This window comes from Leptonotus elevatus, chromosome 14 (genome assembly GCF_054856555.1).
Source record: "Leptonotus elevatus isolate MCC_2025b chromosome 14, RoL_Lele_1.0, whole genome shotgun sequence".
In the NCBI taxonomy this organism is placed as follows: Eukaryota; Metazoa; Chordata; class Actinopteri; order Syngnathiformes; family Syngnathidae; genus Leptonotus; species Leptonotus elevatus.
Window position 1 is genome coordinate 18,719,727 of NC_141252.1, and position 19,222 is coordinate 18,738,948.

The 19,222-nt window shown below is 40.1% G+C and overlaps 1 protein-coding gene across 1 annotated transcript in view; it reads left to right on the forward strand.

Moving 5' to 3' along the window:
• bltp1 (bridge-like lipid transfer protein family member 1) overlaps positions 1 to 19,222 on the forward strand; it is a 100,332-nt gene that overhangs the window by 16,839 nt on the left and 64,271 nt on the right. Inside the window, exons 13-31 of the mRNA XM_086094372.1 lie at positions 103 to 194; positions 354 to 471; positions 621 to 776; positions 2,902 to 2,999; positions 3,198 to 3,382; positions 4,114 to 4,220; positions 4,292 to 4,515; positions 5,171 to 5,386; positions 5,635 to 5,772; positions 9,230 to 9,406; positions 9,991 to 10,119; positions 11,416 to 11,535; positions 13,753 to 14,084; positions 14,198 to 14,448; positions 15,592 to 15,832; positions 16,432 to 16,923; positions 17,967 to 18,240; positions 18,385 to 18,522; positions 18,641 to 18,711. Coding sequence (XP_085950498.1) covers positions 103 to 194; positions 354 to 471; positions 621 to 776; positions 2,902 to 2,999; positions 3,198 to 3,382; positions 4,114 to 4,220; positions 4,292 to 4,515; positions 5,171 to 5,386; positions 5,635 to 5,772; positions 9,230 to 9,406; positions 9,991 to 10,119; positions 11,416 to 11,535; positions 13,753 to 14,084; positions 14,198 to 14,448; positions 15,592 to 15,832; positions 16,432 to 16,923; positions 17,967 to 18,240; positions 18,385 to 18,522; positions 18,641 to 18,711 — 3,559 coding nt within the window. The remainder of the gene's footprint in view (positions 1 to 102; positions 195 to 353; positions 472 to 620; positions 777 to 2,901; positions 3,000 to 3,197; positions 3,383 to 4,113; positions 4,221 to 4,291; positions 4,516 to 5,170; positions 5,387 to 5,634; positions 5,773 to 9,229; positions 9,407 to 9,990; positions 10,120 to 11,415; positions 11,536 to 13,752; positions 14,085 to 14,197; positions 14,449 to 15,591; positions 15,833 to 16,431; positions 16,924 to 17,966; positions 18,241 to 18,384; positions 18,523 to 18,640; positions 18,712 to 19,222) is intronic.

Here is a 19,222-nt window from a genome sequence, read left to right on the forward strand (position 1 = left end):
TTCGATGTTCTGGTATAATGCAATGTAGTTATGTTTAGTTGCATAAGACCATGTAAAAAAAATTGAAGATCTGATTGTGCTGCTTTTTGCTTCTTCCCTCAGGCTATTCGCCCACCATCAAAGGTCAGTTGCTTCATGTCGACACCACCAGCAGCATGCAGTACAGGACTCTTATTGAGGCTGAGATGTTAGCTGTAAGTAGCAGCTAATTACACAAGTGCCTCTGTAGCTTGAGTTTCACGTACTTTTTTTAAATAGTCACTTTGAAAATATTAATATGTCATTTAGTTTTAAGCTTATGCAATTTAAATTTTGAAAAATAACCTAAATGTCTTTTGCCCCCGAAATTTCAGTTCCATGTGATTGCCAGCTACCCCCGGGTATGGAACATGCCCCAGTCTTGGCAGTGTGAGATTGAGGTGTACAAGGCCACCTACCACTTCATCTACGCCCAGAAAAACTTTTTCACCGGTGAGTTAGAAAAACAAAGCAGCAGTGTATCATAAGAATATGATTGGAACCTCATAGGATGATACTTAAAATTCAGAAAAATAGTGAGTGATTAAAAAATAATAATAATAATAATTCCACTAACATTTTTGTTGTTGTTGATTTAACAGATTTGATTCAGGACTGGGCGAGTGACAATGCCCCAGACATTTATTCATTTGTTCCCTATTCGTGGACGTTCAAAATACTTCTTCACCAGTTTGAGATGATCTGGGCGGCAAACCAGCAAAACTGGATTGACTGTTCCACTAAGCAACAGGAGAATGGTGAGGAAGATTTATGTTTGTCAAAATGTATGCATGAGCCCTGAATGTTGTCACCACCTCATGATTTCTGACATACACGAGAGAGATATTGGTTTCCAAAAACTATTCCTTATTAACAAAAATAAGTACAAAATAAAAACGCAATGCTATGGTGTGTGTGGACGACATCCACATCACAATTCAGAGGTCGCGGTTGCGATTCCTGGCTTCAGCTTTCCTGTGGCGTTTGCATTTTCTTCCCTTCCATGTGTGGGTTTTCTCCGGGTACTCCGGTTTCCTCCCACATTCCAAACAACATGTATGGTAGGTTAATTGAATACTCTAAATTGTCCCTAGGTGTGATTGTGAGTGTGAATGTTTGTTTATGTGTGCCTTGTATCCTGCCTACTGCCCGAAGCAACAGCAAATCCCTCTTTTTATGAATGGATCTGCCGAAAATGAAAATTTTCCCTGATTTTTTTTCTTTTTGAAACCCCTAATTGTAAAGTAACAACAGTATGTCTACGGCAGCATGTTATGTCTCGTATTAAATACACTGATTTTGCAACGTATAGTAAAGTTAATTTACTCCCACAGATACGGTCTGTGAAAGGCCTGCTCTTTTTTGCGATGGTGTGACCATTTCAAAACATCTTCTCCAACTCAACATACTTTTGTATACTTCCAATTAAGAAAGTATGGTGATATATCTTCAGTTTATAATTCTACACATTTAAAGACATGTTTAATGATTGATCTACGTTAGAAAACTGCACATCTCTAGGCTTGCATCATTCACATACAAATGTTATATACAGTAATTCCTGGACTATAAGCCGCTACTTTTTTCACTTGCATTCGACCCTGCGGCTAAAACAAAGGTGCGTCTTATCCATCAGATCACAAGGGGGCGCAATATAAAGGAAGCGCAAGAGCGTCAGGCAGAGCAAATAAACCAAGTGGGCCCAACATTAAAACACCTGCTTACAGTCGGGTGCGGCTTATATGTGTAACAAACTCGAGTATTCCCCAAATTTACCTAGCGCGGCTTATAGTCAGATGCACCTTAAAGTCCAGAAATTACTGTAGGTGCGTACCGTTTCTTACTTTAATTTGTTCAGTGCTCCCAACAGACCTCAACTCCATCGCCTCGTTAGTGTGATTTACCGAGAGTGGATATTTCGTTTAACACTTTTTACGTGTTTCACACTCATACATACAATTGCCGATTGTGTCACGATGACTTACTGTCAGGGTTATTATTGAATCTTCCTCAAATGATGCAATTCTGTGAGACGGGAATCAAGGACCACACCCAAGTTTGTCTTTCTGCAGAAAGGAGGAAGTGGATGCTCTCAGCACCAAAGGACTTCCTGCCTCCACCTGCCTGCTCTGCGCATTTATTTACAAATTTAGAAGGTGGAACAAAAGGCGGTACTAAACTCACAATGATAAAAAACATGCATCTGGTATGTGTGTGGGTGCAACATTTCAACTGCAGCCAAAAGTAAAGTGCTCATTCATGTGATAACTTATTATACAATTTGTCCAACATTTACCGGTATCTTTTCTTTATTGCTGTTGTAAGGTTCTTGTGGAATCGCAGCGTTAATGGTTCTTGGTGGAACAGAATTGTCAACAAATCGCTCCTCATGGCGGCTGTTTTTCAGCAAATCTCTACTGTTATTTTGATTAATATCACTCTTGTCAAAGTTGTCAAACCCGAATCAGTTCCAGGCAAGGGACGTTGGCTAAAATGTTAATATGTTCATTTTGAAGGTTCAGAAGGAAGACATGTCGTGACACCTCCAAAATTAAAGTCACTACACTTTCAGCGGTCAAGACAGCTTTATTGTGACGAGTTCCGACAGCAACAGTGCCTCTAACTGTGCGCAAATTACATTTTAGAGCTATTTTTCCCAACTCAGTTTTCCGCAAAAGAGCACACAACTGCATAACGTCTTGTAGCTTCGAGCCTTGAAATTTGCATTACCAGCCAAATTAGCTAGTAAATATTTATGACCACCCATCAAAATGAATTTTAACCCGCATTTGGCGAGTTGGCGGGTGGTGTTAATTTAGAGCCCTGTATGTAAATGTTGTACTGTATTACTGCTATAATCCTTACAATATAATTTGTCTGCAGTATACCTGGCAGCATGTGGAGAGACGCTCAATATAGACTTCATTTTGCCTTTTATTGAGTTTGTTCCAACTACCTGCCATACCCGCTTCAGCTTGAAGGTTAGTTATTTTTTCAGATATGATTTCCTTTGCCAAAATATGGTTTCCATGTGACGAAGTGTAATGATTTTTTTTCTCTTTGCTGACAGTACAAATACATCCCGTAGATTGATCATAAATTATTGTTCGATTCAGATGGATTCGAAAATAGGCTTTAACTGTGTGTATCTAAGTACATGTAAATCCTGACGTTTTTAGGCAGAGGATACAGACATGCGACTGTCTCTGCCTGAGTGCCACCCAAGCCGCTACCCCCTCCTCACCCTTGCCAAAGATTACCAGAATGTCAAGCTGCCCGCAGACATGTTCATGCCAGGGGAAAATCAAAGTGCCCCGCCACCTAAACCCAACAAGTCCCGGTGGAGGAATATCACCCACGCAGAGTGAGTTGTGTGTGTGTGTGTCTGTGGGGTGGGGGGTTGTATATACTGTATTTACAAAGAAAAGGGCTTTATAACTTACTTCAATGGAATTTTTTTTTTTTTTCCACTGTTACTGTTTTTGGAAACTACAGTATGTATGTATTAGTACAGTGATTATACTACAGTCATTTTTTTAGGCATATTTTGAGAATCCTGATTGTAAAATAATGAAGAAAACAAACAAAATAGTCATTCAAAATAATGTTTTACAGATAAAGCTGCTTTTGTTTTGCTGTCTTTTTGGGGTGGCATGGCTCAATGGGTACTGGTAGAGTGGTCGTCTCCCAACCCAGAGGTTGTGGGTTCGATCCCTGGCCATAGTGATCATGTCGAAGTGTCCTTGAGCAAGATACTGAACCCCAAGTTGCTCCTGGTACTGCACCATCAGTAGGTGAATTTGATGTCAGTGTGAAGCACTTTCTGTGCCTTAACAGGTAGAAAAGCACTATACAAGTGAAAGAGTTATAGCAATGCAAATAAGGATGTGTTTCAACGGTATAAACACTGTTATGCACAATTTTAAGTTATGTTCAGTCTTTGTCTGAATTCATCATGTTAGAGACCATCTTCTCTCTTATTGTGTTAACTGGTCTGTTTTCACCAATTACATCCTCTGACAAACTGATCATCAAATTTGTTTTGAATTTTCAACTCAGCATTGTGATGTGTTCTAAATATTTCCTCACCATCAGAGCCGGCTGGGTTGACTGCTGGAGTGTTCCAAACTTCATGCTCATCATTGACTACAGCTGGCATCCTATTTATCCCCAAAAAGCTGATGAGCAACTAAAACAGTCATGTAAGCTTTCTGCCATGGTGTCACACGTCTTATTCTTTTGAAAATTTACGATAGTATTTTCCTAACTGCAGTGTCAGAAATGGAGGAATCAATGCTGTCAGCTTTACGGCCCCCAGAAAACACTTCCGGACACCACACCTACCCATACTACACATCTGCCTCAGCTGGCCACAGCCGGATACCAACCGACCCCTCAGAGCTTCCCCCTGACAGACTTCATGTGGAAATAGAAATGTCTCCTAATTCTCAAATTATCCTTTATGGACCTTTACTGAGGGCACTGATTTCTATCAAGGTATAATCACATTTCATACACATAGTAACTCAATGTGCTTTTGCAAGCAAAGACACAACACCTACAAGCATCAACAAACACAACAATTAACTCATTCCAACCCAAAAATGTATAAACAATTTTTTTATATACTTTTTCCTTAACTTCCAAACACGTATTTATACGTTGTTTATGTTTTTTTTATGCTTAGCATACAGAAGGCTTTGATACAGCTTTTGATCTGAAGAGGTCGCTTAAAACAATGGTAGTTATTACAAAAAACGGCCAGCAGGTGGCAGCAGAGTATAAAAAATCAGCCAGGGCCATGTTGCAACAAGCTATTTTCCCCAGTGTTTTCAACAGGTTTGTGAAAAATGGAAACTGATACAAATATACTTTTTTTCTGATGAAAGAAGAGACTCTAATATTTCTTTTGGTAGGTTCCATGTTTTTATAGCAATAGAACACAATATTTAGTGGGACTTGGAAAATCCGTCAAAATCCAGTAAAACAGCTGGGAGCGAAGGGTGTTGCTTCAGTGAAAATGGCTGGGGGTGATTGAGTTAATGACACTTAGGGGCCAAAAAAAGTAGGAACACTGTTATAGAGTCTGACACAGAAGAACCCACAGTCGATCAAGTAACCTTCTAAGGTCCACTCTTCTACTATTTCTCAGGAAAATTATTTTGGTGAAGATGACATGTACACTGACTTTGAAGAGACAGTGTCCAGTCCGGTTTTGTCCACGTCCTCATCTGGTCTGGGTTGGTCCCCTCTTGGAATGGACGACAGTGGACCTAAGGAGACTTCAGACATACATCCTTTGGACCTGCGGCCATGGGACATAACTGTGCTCATTAATCTCTACAAAGTCCATGGTCGACTGCCAATGGTAAGGCTGATTGTTATTGTACATTTTGTGGCTTAAGAAAGACTAATGGGTTGAGCAACATTTTGTAAAAATATATGTTGAAAGAGCAACAGCATGAATATAAAGAATATTAAAATATAAAGTCATTCTTTACTCTTTGTTTAGCATAGCATTCCATTTATATTCAAACGTGTCTTATTTTGGAGTGATCTATACTGTAGCCGAAATCCAAGGATCTGTCTTCTGTTTGTCTTCCTGGGTTTCCTCAGCACTGTAGCAGCGAGGGGCCAGAGGGTCCATCTGGCTTCTTGGAGCGCTTATGTTTTGAAATGAAAAAAGGTTACAAGGAGACCATGCTTCAGTTGCTGCTATCACCTATCCACATCTTTATCAGTGACAACTACCAGGTAAGAAATAAGCACCCCGACCACCCCTCCCCCTGTCCCTTGAAGTCTTACGCCACACTACTTTAATCTTGCATCAGTCTTGGACAGATAGTTTCTAAGTACACCTGTAACCACTCTAAAGATATAGATGTGTTTCCTTGGAGTGGATTATAAGCGCCCTGTTGCTTATGGGGTGAGCGTACTATTCACTACACCATGCATTCATTTAAATCTATCAGCGCAAATGTTTTACTTGTAGTTTACACCAGTGTCAGCCAATTGATTTTAAGACAGCCAATTGAAATTTCATTGCACTTTGGCATTGCAAATGTGAAGAATAATTGATTGCTTTGAATTCATTTGGACAGAACGTTTATTGATAAAGGCTACTTTTGTCATTATCCCATGGAGGGAGGTCTCAGAGAAAGTGGGCGTACGTTTTGTCCGCAGAGGCGGTGCCGGGGTGGGGCCGCACGCAATGACGTCAAACCGTGCCAACAGCTCGTTTTCTCAGGTTGGGAGGGGTTGGTGCTTGGAGAGCAGAGTAACCTAGAATTTCTCGTACAGGGGCGAATGGAGGAAAACACAACTTGGTCATGTTTTGGTGAGGAATTAGCATTTTAACATGGCTAAAAGCTCAAAAAAGTTGATTTTTCATTTTGCAGTCCCTTTAAGTGAACTCACTTAATTGAAGCAATTAACTTCAGATCCTGCTGCAGCACAGCCCTGCAAGCAACGAGTGGTTAACTGCCCACAGTATTTAGAAATGAACTGGAGGTGCAATGATTAATCGGTTATTTGATTATCAAATTACTCATTAATCACGTTGATAAATGGTTAATTCCCTAGAGACTTTATTTATTTGTCCAAACCCTTTCAAATTTCATCCTCTCAACAGTAAATCTTCTCTGATATCTGTAGTCCTCCATGAAATCAGAATGTTTGTGTTCTTTGGAAATGAGGCGTTTGCAAACATCTGCTTTTACTATAGAAAACAATGATTTATCTTATTTGTATAATTTCTGCATATTTTCTGACATGTTATGGGCCAAACAGTAACTGAATCATAATTATTTTGTGCATTTTCTGCACTTGTCAATTCAAAGTAATTCTCTGTTTTAGGGTAACAGGATGGAAATTAAAATCGTTTTTTCTTTTTTGCTGAATCGACAACATAATTGACAGATTAATAAATTTTTAAAATAATTGCTATTTGCAGCCCTTGAAAAGACATAGTAGCTGCATTGGGAGAGAAGAAGAAAAACCTTTCACTTCGTGAACTGTTCACATTATATGAGGTGCATTTAAAGACCGCTAACAAAACAGGACATCTCAAATATAAATGGTAAAAAAAAAAACATCATCAGTTAATGAAATGTAATGGCGACAATCATGTAAGCAATGTGGACTACGGCTTTGCTGCCATCCTGTGGCATCTTGGTGCCAAGGAAGTATGTTGAAAATGTTTTTTGTTTTTTGTTTTTTTAAGTAGTGCTTTGACACCATCATATGGCTGTTTGCAGCAGGGCTTTGTCATTGTTAAACACAATGTTCTGTTTATGTTTAACTCTTTGACTGCCATAAACGTTATAAAACGTTTAGCATAAACCTAGGGAAGGGCGCCGAGGACGTTAAAAGAATAATATGTTTTTTTTTTTTTTTTTTCAAAAACGGGTGCAGGAAAGCCTTGGGCAGCTGTGCTGAAAGTATCAGGCAGATATGATTAGTCAAAGACTCGTTTTGGCCCCTAGAGGGCAGCGATGACTCTCTTTGCACAAGGTTGGATGGGCCGCCCACCGTGGGCGTCAGTAGAAGACGTGAGGCGGAGCTAGAGTGTTGAGGAGACAATGGCTGATCCAAGCCACAATGGCTTGACCAAGCAACCGGTTACAAGCAGCTCACGCTTGAGCATTTTTTTCAAAGACGGAAAGCATCAATCAATACTAAAAAGCGCATTGATGTCGACGATGATGATGACTCCGAGCTCTACGCCAAAGTTGGAAGCTTTGGCGCGACTGTTACTATCACGTAGTAAGCCTCACCGGCTAAGCGCGGCTAGCGCGGCTAGCGCTGCTAAGGCCGGAAATCGCGCACAATAGCCGGCCGGGTACTTCTGCACAAGCGGACATTTGATCGGGCGATGGAGAGTTGGCATCGACCAATGCAGATTGATGATGATGATGATGATGACTCCGAGTTTGACGCCAAAGTTGGAAGCCTTGACGTGTTTACGATCACGTAGTAAGCCTCACCGGCTAAGCGCGGCTAGCGCGGCTAGCGCTGCTAAGGCCGGAAAACGCGCACAATAGCCGGCCGGGTACTTCTGCACAAGCGGACATTCGATCGGACGATGGAGAGTAGTCGAAAAGCATCGACCAATGCACATTGATGATGATGATGATGGTCACTCCCGAGGTTGACGCCGGAGTTGGAAGCATTGACGCGGTCGTTATTCTCTCGTCATAAAGCCTCACCGGCTAGCGCTGCTAACGCCGGAAAACGCGGAGCTGCACAAGCGGACATTCGATCGGACAATGAAGAGTACCCCGAGTCCAATGCATATTCATCGGAGGAGCGGGTACAGTCTGATCACGGAGAAGACACTGTTTCTGGACTACGATGCCACCATGAATGGAGTGGATAAAATGGATCAGAACATCTCCTACCACCCGGTATAGCAACTGAAGGACACGAGGAAGCGAGACGTAACACCACCGTAACGTAACCGTAGCATGATCCTGATATTAGACTTGATGACACACTGCAGTATATACTTGCTATTCCCCGGAAAAAAACGGCCTGCAAGAAAGTGGCGCACGCGAAGAGGCAATCTGTTGTGCAAATGCTGTTGCGTCTCCTTGCACGCAGGAGAGTGTTACAAAAAGAAAAACTGTCGTTGAAACATCCACATATTTGTAAATAGCACCACAGTTGCACACATTTGTAAATAGTTTGCCAAATTGTTGTCAAATTGTTACACTGTTGAATGTAAATAAACGTATTTTGCTATCAAAAAACACTTTTTCATTCTTGGTGGTAGTGTTTTATAGAAGTAAAGCACTATTTAGGTGTTTGTGGCATCATTCATGGACAAAAAGAAGTGTAAAATTCACTAGAATGCATGAAATAATATCGTTTCACTAAAAGCTTGATTTCTCCGTATTTTGGTCCAAAACAGGCGAAATTGGGTCAAACTAACCATTTTCTATTGTTGATTACTAAAGAACGGAATAAGGTAGAAACAAACTCTTTTTTTCTGATGAAAGATGAAAGTCCAATCTTTCATTTGGTAGTACGTGTGTTTCCATAGTCCAAACAGAACATTTTCTGTGGACCTTGAAAGATCAGTCAAAATGCTTAAATCGGCTGGCACTGACGGCATCCCTTTTCTGAAAACGTCTGGCAGTCAAAGAGTTAACATTCCATTGATGAAAACAACTACGTTTCTTCTTTTTTTTTTTTCTTCCTTGTGTCTCAGCGTCCCACAGTGGATGGAGTGTTAAGGGATGGCCACCTAAGCCTGTCGGGCCTGCAGATGAGGGCACATGCCATGTTCTCTGCAGAGGGGCTGCCATTAGGAAGTGACACCCTTGAATACGCCTGGCTCATTGATATGCAGGCAGGGGCTTTCTCTGGCAGGGTGACTATTCCACAGGTATGAGTTCTTAGCTGAGGTTCTAGAAATTTATGAGGAATATTGTGAATACAGTGGTACCTTGATGTTGGACCACAGTCCGGTCCAGACGTTGATGCTTTTGGAATCACTTATTCTAGATTCCAAACTGTCACCACTGTAAAAACTCATCCGGGGTTAATTTTTTGGTGCTGGCTGAATGTAGAATGACTTGTTTTATTTCCTCTCTCTTTATTGACAAAAGTTGTAACAGACAGATTAACTCACACAGTAGAACACACAACCCAGGTCGACTAAAGAAAGAAAACATGCAGCAGTCACAGATGTAATTTGAATCTAACAAAAGAATAATTAAAAAAGACAATGAAAATTAAACATTGACAATCATACATTGCTTTTGATTTGTGGTTCAAAATAATTATTTTAAAAATGAAACAGGCCTGACTAAATTTTTATTTTCCTTAATTTTTATTTTGGTCAGATTCAAGTTGTTTTAGTGGGGGACCAACAATTTTGTCAATGTTGTATATAATGACAATTCAAACTTTTAGTTCTTGCAGTCAATATTTTCTGTAATTGTACTTTTTTTTTCTTTTTTTTTTTAGGTGGCCAGTATGATAGAGTGGGGGGAGAATTTTGTTTTTCATGTAATGTCCCGCGAGTTCCAGCTCGAACAACCAAAGCCGTCTGTCATCTGCCAGCATGGCGTTGACCGTCGCATCTGTGATGCTAAGGTATTTTGCTTGCTGTAACAATTGTGAACTGTTAATAGTGATTTTTTTCTTTCTCACATCAGCTATTTGTCACCATTTGGATGATTGTTTTTTTTGTGTGAATATAATTTTGGTTATAAAGAATTATGCGTCAAAATAAGCAGAGAATACTGCGGCTTTTCACGTGATTAAAAACAATCTAAGGAACTAAATGTCTTCTCAGGGCATAATCATACTCGGGCAGTGGTTCTTAACCTTTTTTCAGAGATGTACCCCTTGTGAAATATTTTTTTCAGCCAAGTATCCCCTAACCAGCGCAAAGCATTTTTGGGTTAAAAACAAAAAAGATTTAAAACAGTGCCGTGCCATCACTGCCTGATTTATTAAACTTAAGAACCTTTCAAACTCCATTTGTATTCATCTCTCCTGAACTATTTGGAAATAAAAACATAAATAAATAAATAAACTATTTTAAAATGGATGGGCGGTTAATGATTTGTGTACATAGAAATAATAATCCAAGTAAAGTGTCCTCTCTTGCAATCATAGTAAACATCTGCTCCCAAAAACAAATAATTAACTTAATTATTAATAAATATTTGTCCACAAAAAAAATAATTTCAACATTAAGTGTCCTCTTTTGGATCATAGAAAAGATTCGTTATTAAAAAGAAATAATTAACTTAATTGTTTTCAAGTGATTGACAGGTGACGAGAGGTGGCACGTAACAAGTTGGGTCAAACCATTCTAGTAAGGGGGAGAATCCGGATTTTTAAAATAATAAAATTGAATAGCCCACTGAAAATGAAATTCGTTTTCTGAAGTTATATTTTCCTGAAAATTTAATTCAATAATTATTTTTAAAGGATTTTTGTATGGATTTAAATTTTTTATTTTTTATTTTACGTACCCACTGGAGTGCCTTCAAGTACCCCCATTTGAGAACCACTGCACGAGGGCATTTCAACTGTAGTGTAATTCACCCTCCAGACGCCTGTGTCCTGTGCTGACACTGCAACAGGCCTGTTTCGGTGGGCCATAACTTGTTCATACAACATTTTTGTGCAACTTTCATGGCTTCGTTGATTGTTAAGTCGTTGAGTTTATTTATATTGTGCAAGGTGGCGTTATCATGAAGTAATCTGAGGAACGATCACATTAATCGTACGACACATACATTGTGCATGCAACTATGGACTTTTTCAACGTGGATTATTATTAGTCATTCCAGTGGCAGTTATTGATGGTGTTCACCCTCAAAGTCAATATGCCTTTCCCTACCACTGTAAATTATCAAATTTGTTGTTGTGTTTTAGTTAACCTGCTTACCAGGTCACTGTCGAACTTCAGAGGAGCTCAAGTACACCATGACGCGACTGGCCATGGATGGAGTGGACCTTTTCATTGTTGAACACGGCTGTGCTGCTAATATCAAAGTATTTAGACCCTAATTTATTTGATTACATTTGAAATATACCACAAAGTGCTCGCCAATGTCACCAATGTTTTTTCAAACATTATTGTCATCAATTTTTTTTCTTAACTCATTTGCTCCCAAAAAGGTATAAATACCTTAGTTTTTAAATCTTACCATGCTCCCAAAGACGTATTTATTCGTTTTTTATGCTAGCGCATACCGAAGGCTTTGGTGCAGCCTCTGAACTGAAGAGAATGGTTGAAGCAATGGTAGTTATTACAAAAACAGCCAACAGGTGGCATCATTGTATAAGAGATCAGCCAGGGCCATGTTGCAAAAAGCTCTTTCCCCTTTGTGAATATTGATGAAACTTAGCTCAGGGCTTAAAGTATTCCGGCACGGTGCCCAAGAGCCACTAGCGCAATGACAAATTCAGAGAAGTAAACATTTTACATATTTGACACCTCTGGCAAAAAAACGCCAATGCGGGGAGAAGGCCAACTTCAAAATAAACCTCCCCATACCAAATAATATATGGAGCGCAATGCTAATGGGATGCTTTTATTTTGAAGTTGTTCCTGGGAGCATTTTGCCAGTCGCGGGCAGTGGCGCAACGGATGACTTTACTCGTCCTGCGGAGCGTGTCTTTGCCAATCTTATTGCTGGCGTAAACAATTGCGACCAACGTCAACAAAACAACTTTGTACAGAAATCATGTTTGATCACCAATTAAGGGCACTAAAAGAAGAATTAATTAATTACACTGACATTGTATTGCACAGTGCCTGTTGCCAGTGTTTAGGGCATCTACAGTGTTAGCGTGCTAACGGTGCTAGCGGTTGCAGCTAGATTCATCGGGCTACTTTTCAACGGCAATCTAATCGACGTGATGATTTGCACACTTTGATGCTGGCAGCCGGACACAGTTGCGGTTCCTAGAGATCAGTTTTATAAACCAAACTCACTCAATTGTGCACTTGACGGTCGGCAAAATCACAACTGTGGTTCTGACGTCACTTTGTCTCACAAACCAAAACCTACTCAATTGGGAATTTCATTTCATACAAAGTGCTATACATAGAGTAAAAATCATGAAATAAAGACAGGTAACACAAAAGTAACACCAAATAAATTAATAATTATCTTACGTAGGTAAATTAATAAGTCAATAAAATAACACAAGTAGGTAAGTAAATAAAATAAATAAATGAATAACAAAATACAGCAAGCACCATAAAACATTGAAACAATGATGAGTCTCATGCAGAGTCAAACACCAAAGAACAAAGATGTGTTTTAAGAGTGGGTAGAGATTGCCTAATATTTAACGGAATGTCATTCCAAAATCCATGGGGAGAGATTTGTCTAAAATCTCCCTAACTTTCTAGAGAGGAAAATAATGTGCTGTTAAACACAATTTAAATTTAAGTAAAAAATATATTTAAAAAAATGAGTGCATTATCTAGAAATAAAAGTTGGTCGATTATTTGTAAGTGGAAATATATTTTTAATGTCTTCTGTATTCATAATTGTTTTTTCACTTTGCGAAAATATTATTTTTATCCAAATACCTGATTATTCAATAGAATTTTCTGTAGGATATTTGAATACCAAAATATTTGATAGCTGCAGCACAAGAGGGGACTGCAACCCGCAGTGCTATACTGTACTATACATAATATAATTGGATAATGAAAGAGATGACCTAACACTTGGGGTGGACTGGCCATCGGGAATTTCATGAGTTTCCCAAATGCCCAGTCCATCCACGGCGACAAATCGAATAGTAATTAATGGCTTGATGTTGGTCGAACAACGAATCGGCACGTTGGATACTGCACCACCGCTCCCTGGAAAAAGTTCAGGCTCAGGATTTTTTTTTTTACTTTAAGCCCTGTTAGCTATATTCTAATGCTAATTGCTGCAAAATGGAAACAGATAGAAATATACTTTTTATTCCTGGTGACTCTAATGCTTCTCTTGGTAGGTTCTATGTTTTTATAGCAATAGAACACAATATTTTGTGGGCCTTGCAAAAATCTGTCAAAATCCAGTAAAACAGCCGGGAGCGAAGGGGGTTGCTTCAAGTGAAAATGGCTGGGAGTGAATGAGTTAAAAAGAAACGAAAAAGAAACTTACGTTTTTGAATTTTTTATTTTTATTTTTTATTTTTTTGTTTTTTATAAGCGCAACCACTACAAATATCTGTCAGTAACATTATACAACTTCTTTCCAGACGGGTATTTTACGTGTGGCCAACTGCAACCTGCATAACCAGGCAGTCGGAGAGGGCATCAGTGCTGTAGTGCAGGACTTAAACATCCAACAGTACATCGAGCAGCAGCAGCACAGTGATGCGAGCAGGCTGCTGCCGGCTGGGCAGGGCCAAGCTCCAGGTCAGCCACCGAGTCTCTGTCAGCCAGCAGTGATGCGACGCTCTGTCTGGCTGGAGGCTGGTTCAGTCAACTTGAACCTCATTACGGCAGACATTGCCCTGGCTGCTGACCACTCAGCCAAATGTGAAGTCCAGAGGCAATTTCTGGAAGTACATGACACACAGACCAAAAGGTACATAAACACAATCTGTCATTTGAAAGTGCAGCCTTCCAACATGGCAGTAATGCTTTTGCTACTTTATAGTGAATTAGCTGTTGACCTGTTTACCTCACCTTTCTTCCAAGACTCTGGTTCCTGTGGCCTGAAGAGTCTGGCATTCGAAACAAACGTAGCAGGAATCGCTGTGGCTGCCTTGGAGGCTGCAGGTTCTTCGGAGGAATCAATATGGGCTTGGACTTCTTCAAATTTGAAGAGATGACACCTTCCTCCTCATCTGCATTCTCTTCCTCTAGCACTGAATCAGATATGTGTTATGGTCAGTCTTTGCTTCAGCCTGGGGAGTGGATAATGACCAAGGAAACACCCAAAGTGGATGGTAGGAATTAATTAAATGAAATGTGATTTGTTACGGCACATGTCTGCCAGCATGCATACATACAAAAATACTGGAGATGTTCTCATATTTCCATTGGTCAGGATGAATGCTTAGTGACTAATCTACCAGAGGGCACTGCTCTGAATCAAAATGTTCACCACGTACAAAGAAAAGTGGAGTTTTTGACAACACGCAAATGACACATGTATTAATAATAAAAGCACAAGTCGGAGGCAATGTAGCAGCGGGTGTTGGAATGCCAGGCTTTTTAACACGAAGAATGTCAATGCCAACTCCAACTGCTCTTCAAGACAATCTATTTCTGGAAATCATTTGCTTTGAATGTCCCTGATGGGTCTGTCCAGAAAGCATGGGTTCACTTCCCACTCAGTGACAACTTGAATCTGAGTGTGAATCGTTCTGTCTCTTCATGTGCCCTGTCATTGACTGGTGGTGACCAGTCCCAGTTGTGTTGGCATTCCAGACTAGTCAGATGGGATCAGCTCCAGCTCTCTGCCACAAAAAAAGGGGCATAGAAAATTCACTTTGAATTTCAACACTACCCGATGGAGTATGAACAGAATGCACCATATACAGTGATACTTGTATGTATATTTTTTTGAGAACGTAAACTTTACCAGTAATTTAAAGAATTGTAGTGTATTGACCCGTGACACATGAACTTTGAACCAATCTGTTGTCAATCCATTTTTTTAACGTTCCCATGGAACAACGGGATGTGCACTTTTAAATTCTTATTCAGATGTTACTTTTCTTACATTTTCTAAATAGCTAATGCAAATTACAGCATGATGAGTGTTATTTGCATAGACCAGTGTTTCTCAACCCCTGTCCTAAAGTACCCCTATCCAACCTGTTCACCATGTCTCCCATAGCCAACACAGCTGAGGATCATGAGCAGGCTTCATGCAGAGCTTGCTAATTAGCCGATCGTTTGAAACACCTGTGTTGGCTGTGGGAGACATGGGAAAACAGGCTGGATAGGGGTACTCGAGGACCACTGTTGAGAACGACTGCTATAGACAATGAAAATCAGAGAAAATTTAAGTTGCGTAATTGTAAGGCAGTATGCTCGTTATTTTCAATTATGTGCTTTGTGTCAAATCAATGTTGTTTTTTCAGGAAGGGTTGTTGGGCTGAAAACAGATACACGCTCACCGTGTCTGCCTCCTGAGGTGCCTGAGAGACGAGGTCAGCAGCACCTTAGTCTTCAGGTACCCCAACGCTCTCACAGCTCTGCATCCTCATCTGAGGAGAACAGTTCCTCCAGTGCGGCGTTGCCCCTGCTGGCTGGAGAAAGGGACAGTCCCTCGCCAAGTGTTGAACAACGCATGTTTTCTGTGAATGGCAAAAGTCCTGCCGAGTGAGTAGCATTAAGAATGCTTCTGATTGTGATATGCATTTAACTCATTTGCTCCCAAAAATTATAAATACGTTCTATTTTAAATATTGCCATGGTCCCAAAAACATATTTATAAGTTTTTAATGTTAGTTTGTTTATGCTAGAGCATAAAGAAGGCTTTGATGCAGCCTCTGAACTGAAGAGATTGCATGAAGCAATGGTAGTTATTACAAAAACGGCCAGCACAATTAAATTTATATTGTGCTTGGTTAAAATGCCAGTGTTAAATAAATATTTTATAATAATATTTTAATTAATTATAATAAATGCAATGATGGTAAAAATTGGCCTAATTTTTTTTCGCCGTTTCGGTTTTCGGACAAGCAACTTTCATTTTTGGTTTCGGCCAACCATTTTCATTTTGGTGCATCCCTAGTCAAAATCCAATAAAACAGCCCAGAGTGAAGGGGGTTGCTTCAGTGAAGTTGGCTGGGAGTGAATGAGTTAAAGAAGGTATAATATTTCATCAATTTTACGCTCTGCAGTGGCATTTCCAGCTTTACGCACTTCTTTTTTTCTTTAAATGGTAAATTTGCCACTTGTGCCTGTGACTCTTCCAGCACTTTCCGGGATATTCCGGAGGGCTCACCTATTTCACCCAACAACTCCCAGGAACGCACCTCCGTACGATCACCCCTTTGCTCTCCCCTCAAGCGCCAGTCTTCAGTGCACTCTAGTCGATTAGGGAGCACTAAGAGCTTGTCAGCTGCTTGTTTCAATGACAGGCCACCGCCGGTGCTGTCTGGAGGTGTCCAGTTCAGCGGTGATGTTTCCCGCAGTGACGAGAATGTCCTGGATTCACCACGTCAACGTAGAAGCTATGGCTCGTTCCCCTTTACGCCCTCAGCAGATTCCAACACCTTCCATCAGTACCGATCCGCCGACTCCAGCATGTCGATGGCTGACAGTGAAGCCTACTTCTCTGCTGCTGAAGACTTTGAGCCGATTAGCAGTGCTGATGAGGGTCCTGGCACATACCCGGGACGCAAAAAGAGGAGAAGGCAGCAGATGCAACAACCACCGCAACCGCCTTATTACATGGAGAACTATAGGTTAGCTCCATCTTTTAATTAAAAGTAATATAATCTACTCATGAACCTTTTTTTCAGTGGTGCTTTTCAGGAAGCATAGCCAAATATGACATTAGAACAGAGGGAAATACTTCAAATAAGATTCAGTCAGGATGTTGATTGAGTCTGAACACCATATTTTAACATGAAATATTTACATCTGTCAGAGCAGTTGAATTAATCTTTATTGTCCTTTGACTATTAAAGCTGCTGAATGCAGAAAATTGAATTTTGAATCGCCACTGCCACCTGTGGTCGGAAAATGAAACTGCACACTTTTTTCTTTACATACACAATGCACACATGATGTAAAATCCGGCCTGAAAATATTGGCGTACATATTGTGAACCACTAGGTTAATAATCTACTAATTAGAAGACGTTTTAATCATAAATAGCCAAATAAAAAGGCTATTGTAAAGATATTTTGGGCAAATTGTTACATAGAGCAGCTTTAAGGAAAACTTTTATACTTTTGATCACTTGCAAACTGGAAAATATTGCATAATGGCAAGCAATCCTTACTTGCGTTAGAATAATACACTAATTGATAAATATGTTGAATGTACAATTCACTAGCATGCATTAACCTTTATCTGGTCTACTGTGCAATCATGATAATGACAAAATGTTATGTTTTAATAGCCGTTTAAAGCTGAATTTGACATGACCCAGTGCTTAACAGCTGTTACTTATTACTTTTAGTTGATCAATGAAAATTGGATATCACTTTCTTTTCTAAGCATTCTGTAATTTTCTATAACCTCAAGTGTAAATGTAGCAATTTATTTCTTGTTTTGTCAATGTAATCACCCACAAGTATAACCAATTCACCAGTATAGTTTCTGCTGTTGCGCCAGTCTTCATTAGCATAAGAAAAATAGTTCAAATGGGTAATGTAATGATTACTGCTGTATTGCTAATGAATACTAAATCCAAATCGATGCAGCAGGCAACAATGAAATGTATGTGAATCAATGACACTTATAATGACAATTATTCTGAAATATTTTGCACCTTGATTAGCCGGAGCTCCATCTACCACAGTGTTGAAGGTCCTCTCACTTATGTCCTCAACGGGGAGCTGATCACTGAGCCTCGTCCTCTGCCTCTGCCACCAACGCTGCCCCCACTGCCTTCCCAGCCTCTGCCAAGCCACATATCCCAGGCCTCCTTCGTATCTGCTCTAGCCATGGAAGAAGAGAGTTCAGTGGAGGCCGAAAAGATGGCAGAACCTGGCCCAGTAACGAGGCAGCCCCACGTGATGGCATGCTACCAGAACTACCTGGCCCACTATCAGGTGATATATGTTAATTGGCCATACTTGCCATGTCTACCTCAAAATGCTGATGACACGATGTAGCCAACTTTATTGTACCCAGTTAATTTGATCAAATTATAACCTGTCTGTTTTGTATACACTGTTTATTTTATTTTGTATAAGGTGTCCAATTGGTCTGTCAAGCAGCCCACTAATAAGAGGACCTCCAAGTCTTCTCTACACCGTCCCTTAGATCTTGACACGCCTACAAGTGAAGAAAGCTCAACCTCCTTTGACCAGCTTTCCGTTCCAAGCTTTAAGGTTTTTGTCATTTAGCTTACCAGGATAGTTATCGTAAATAATTATGTAATTAAATTATTAAAATGTACACCTGCAACCACTGTACACCAGTATACTAATACTGACAAAACTATTTCAGGTGATAAAACATGGCCTCTCAGCCAATTCTCTGTTAGATAGAGGACTTCAGCTAATCGGAGATAACAATAGGTAGGTATTTAAGTCACTAACTTTTTGTTTTGTTTTGTTCTGTTGTGTGTATGTGATAACATTTTACACGGAGCTAGCTGCCAAATGTTACAGATTGTCTTTATTTTGTTACGGAAATCCCCAGCTACCTAGCTAGCGAGCTACCTAGCCGGCGAGCTAATGTGGCTAAACACAGTGCGGAGGTAAGAGTTTGCTTAGCAACCGGTGTTAACACAGCATAAGTCACAAATCATTGCCTCCCTACCAGCGAATAAGCTGTACACTTCTGACAATTATCATTATCATGAACATTGCCTCCATGGCAGCGAATGAGATACACTTCTGACAAGTTTTGTTATCACGAAAGGAGGATGGGGTGTAATTAACAGTAAGTCGTCATGCTAATTGCTCAGCTATGTGCTGTGTCGTGCGCAAAACGCAGAAATAAGTGATTGGGCGATGCAGTACTCGCAACGTAGATCGAACTCGAACTGCGTTTACATCCGTTATATAGCCAACTTTGAACAGGAAA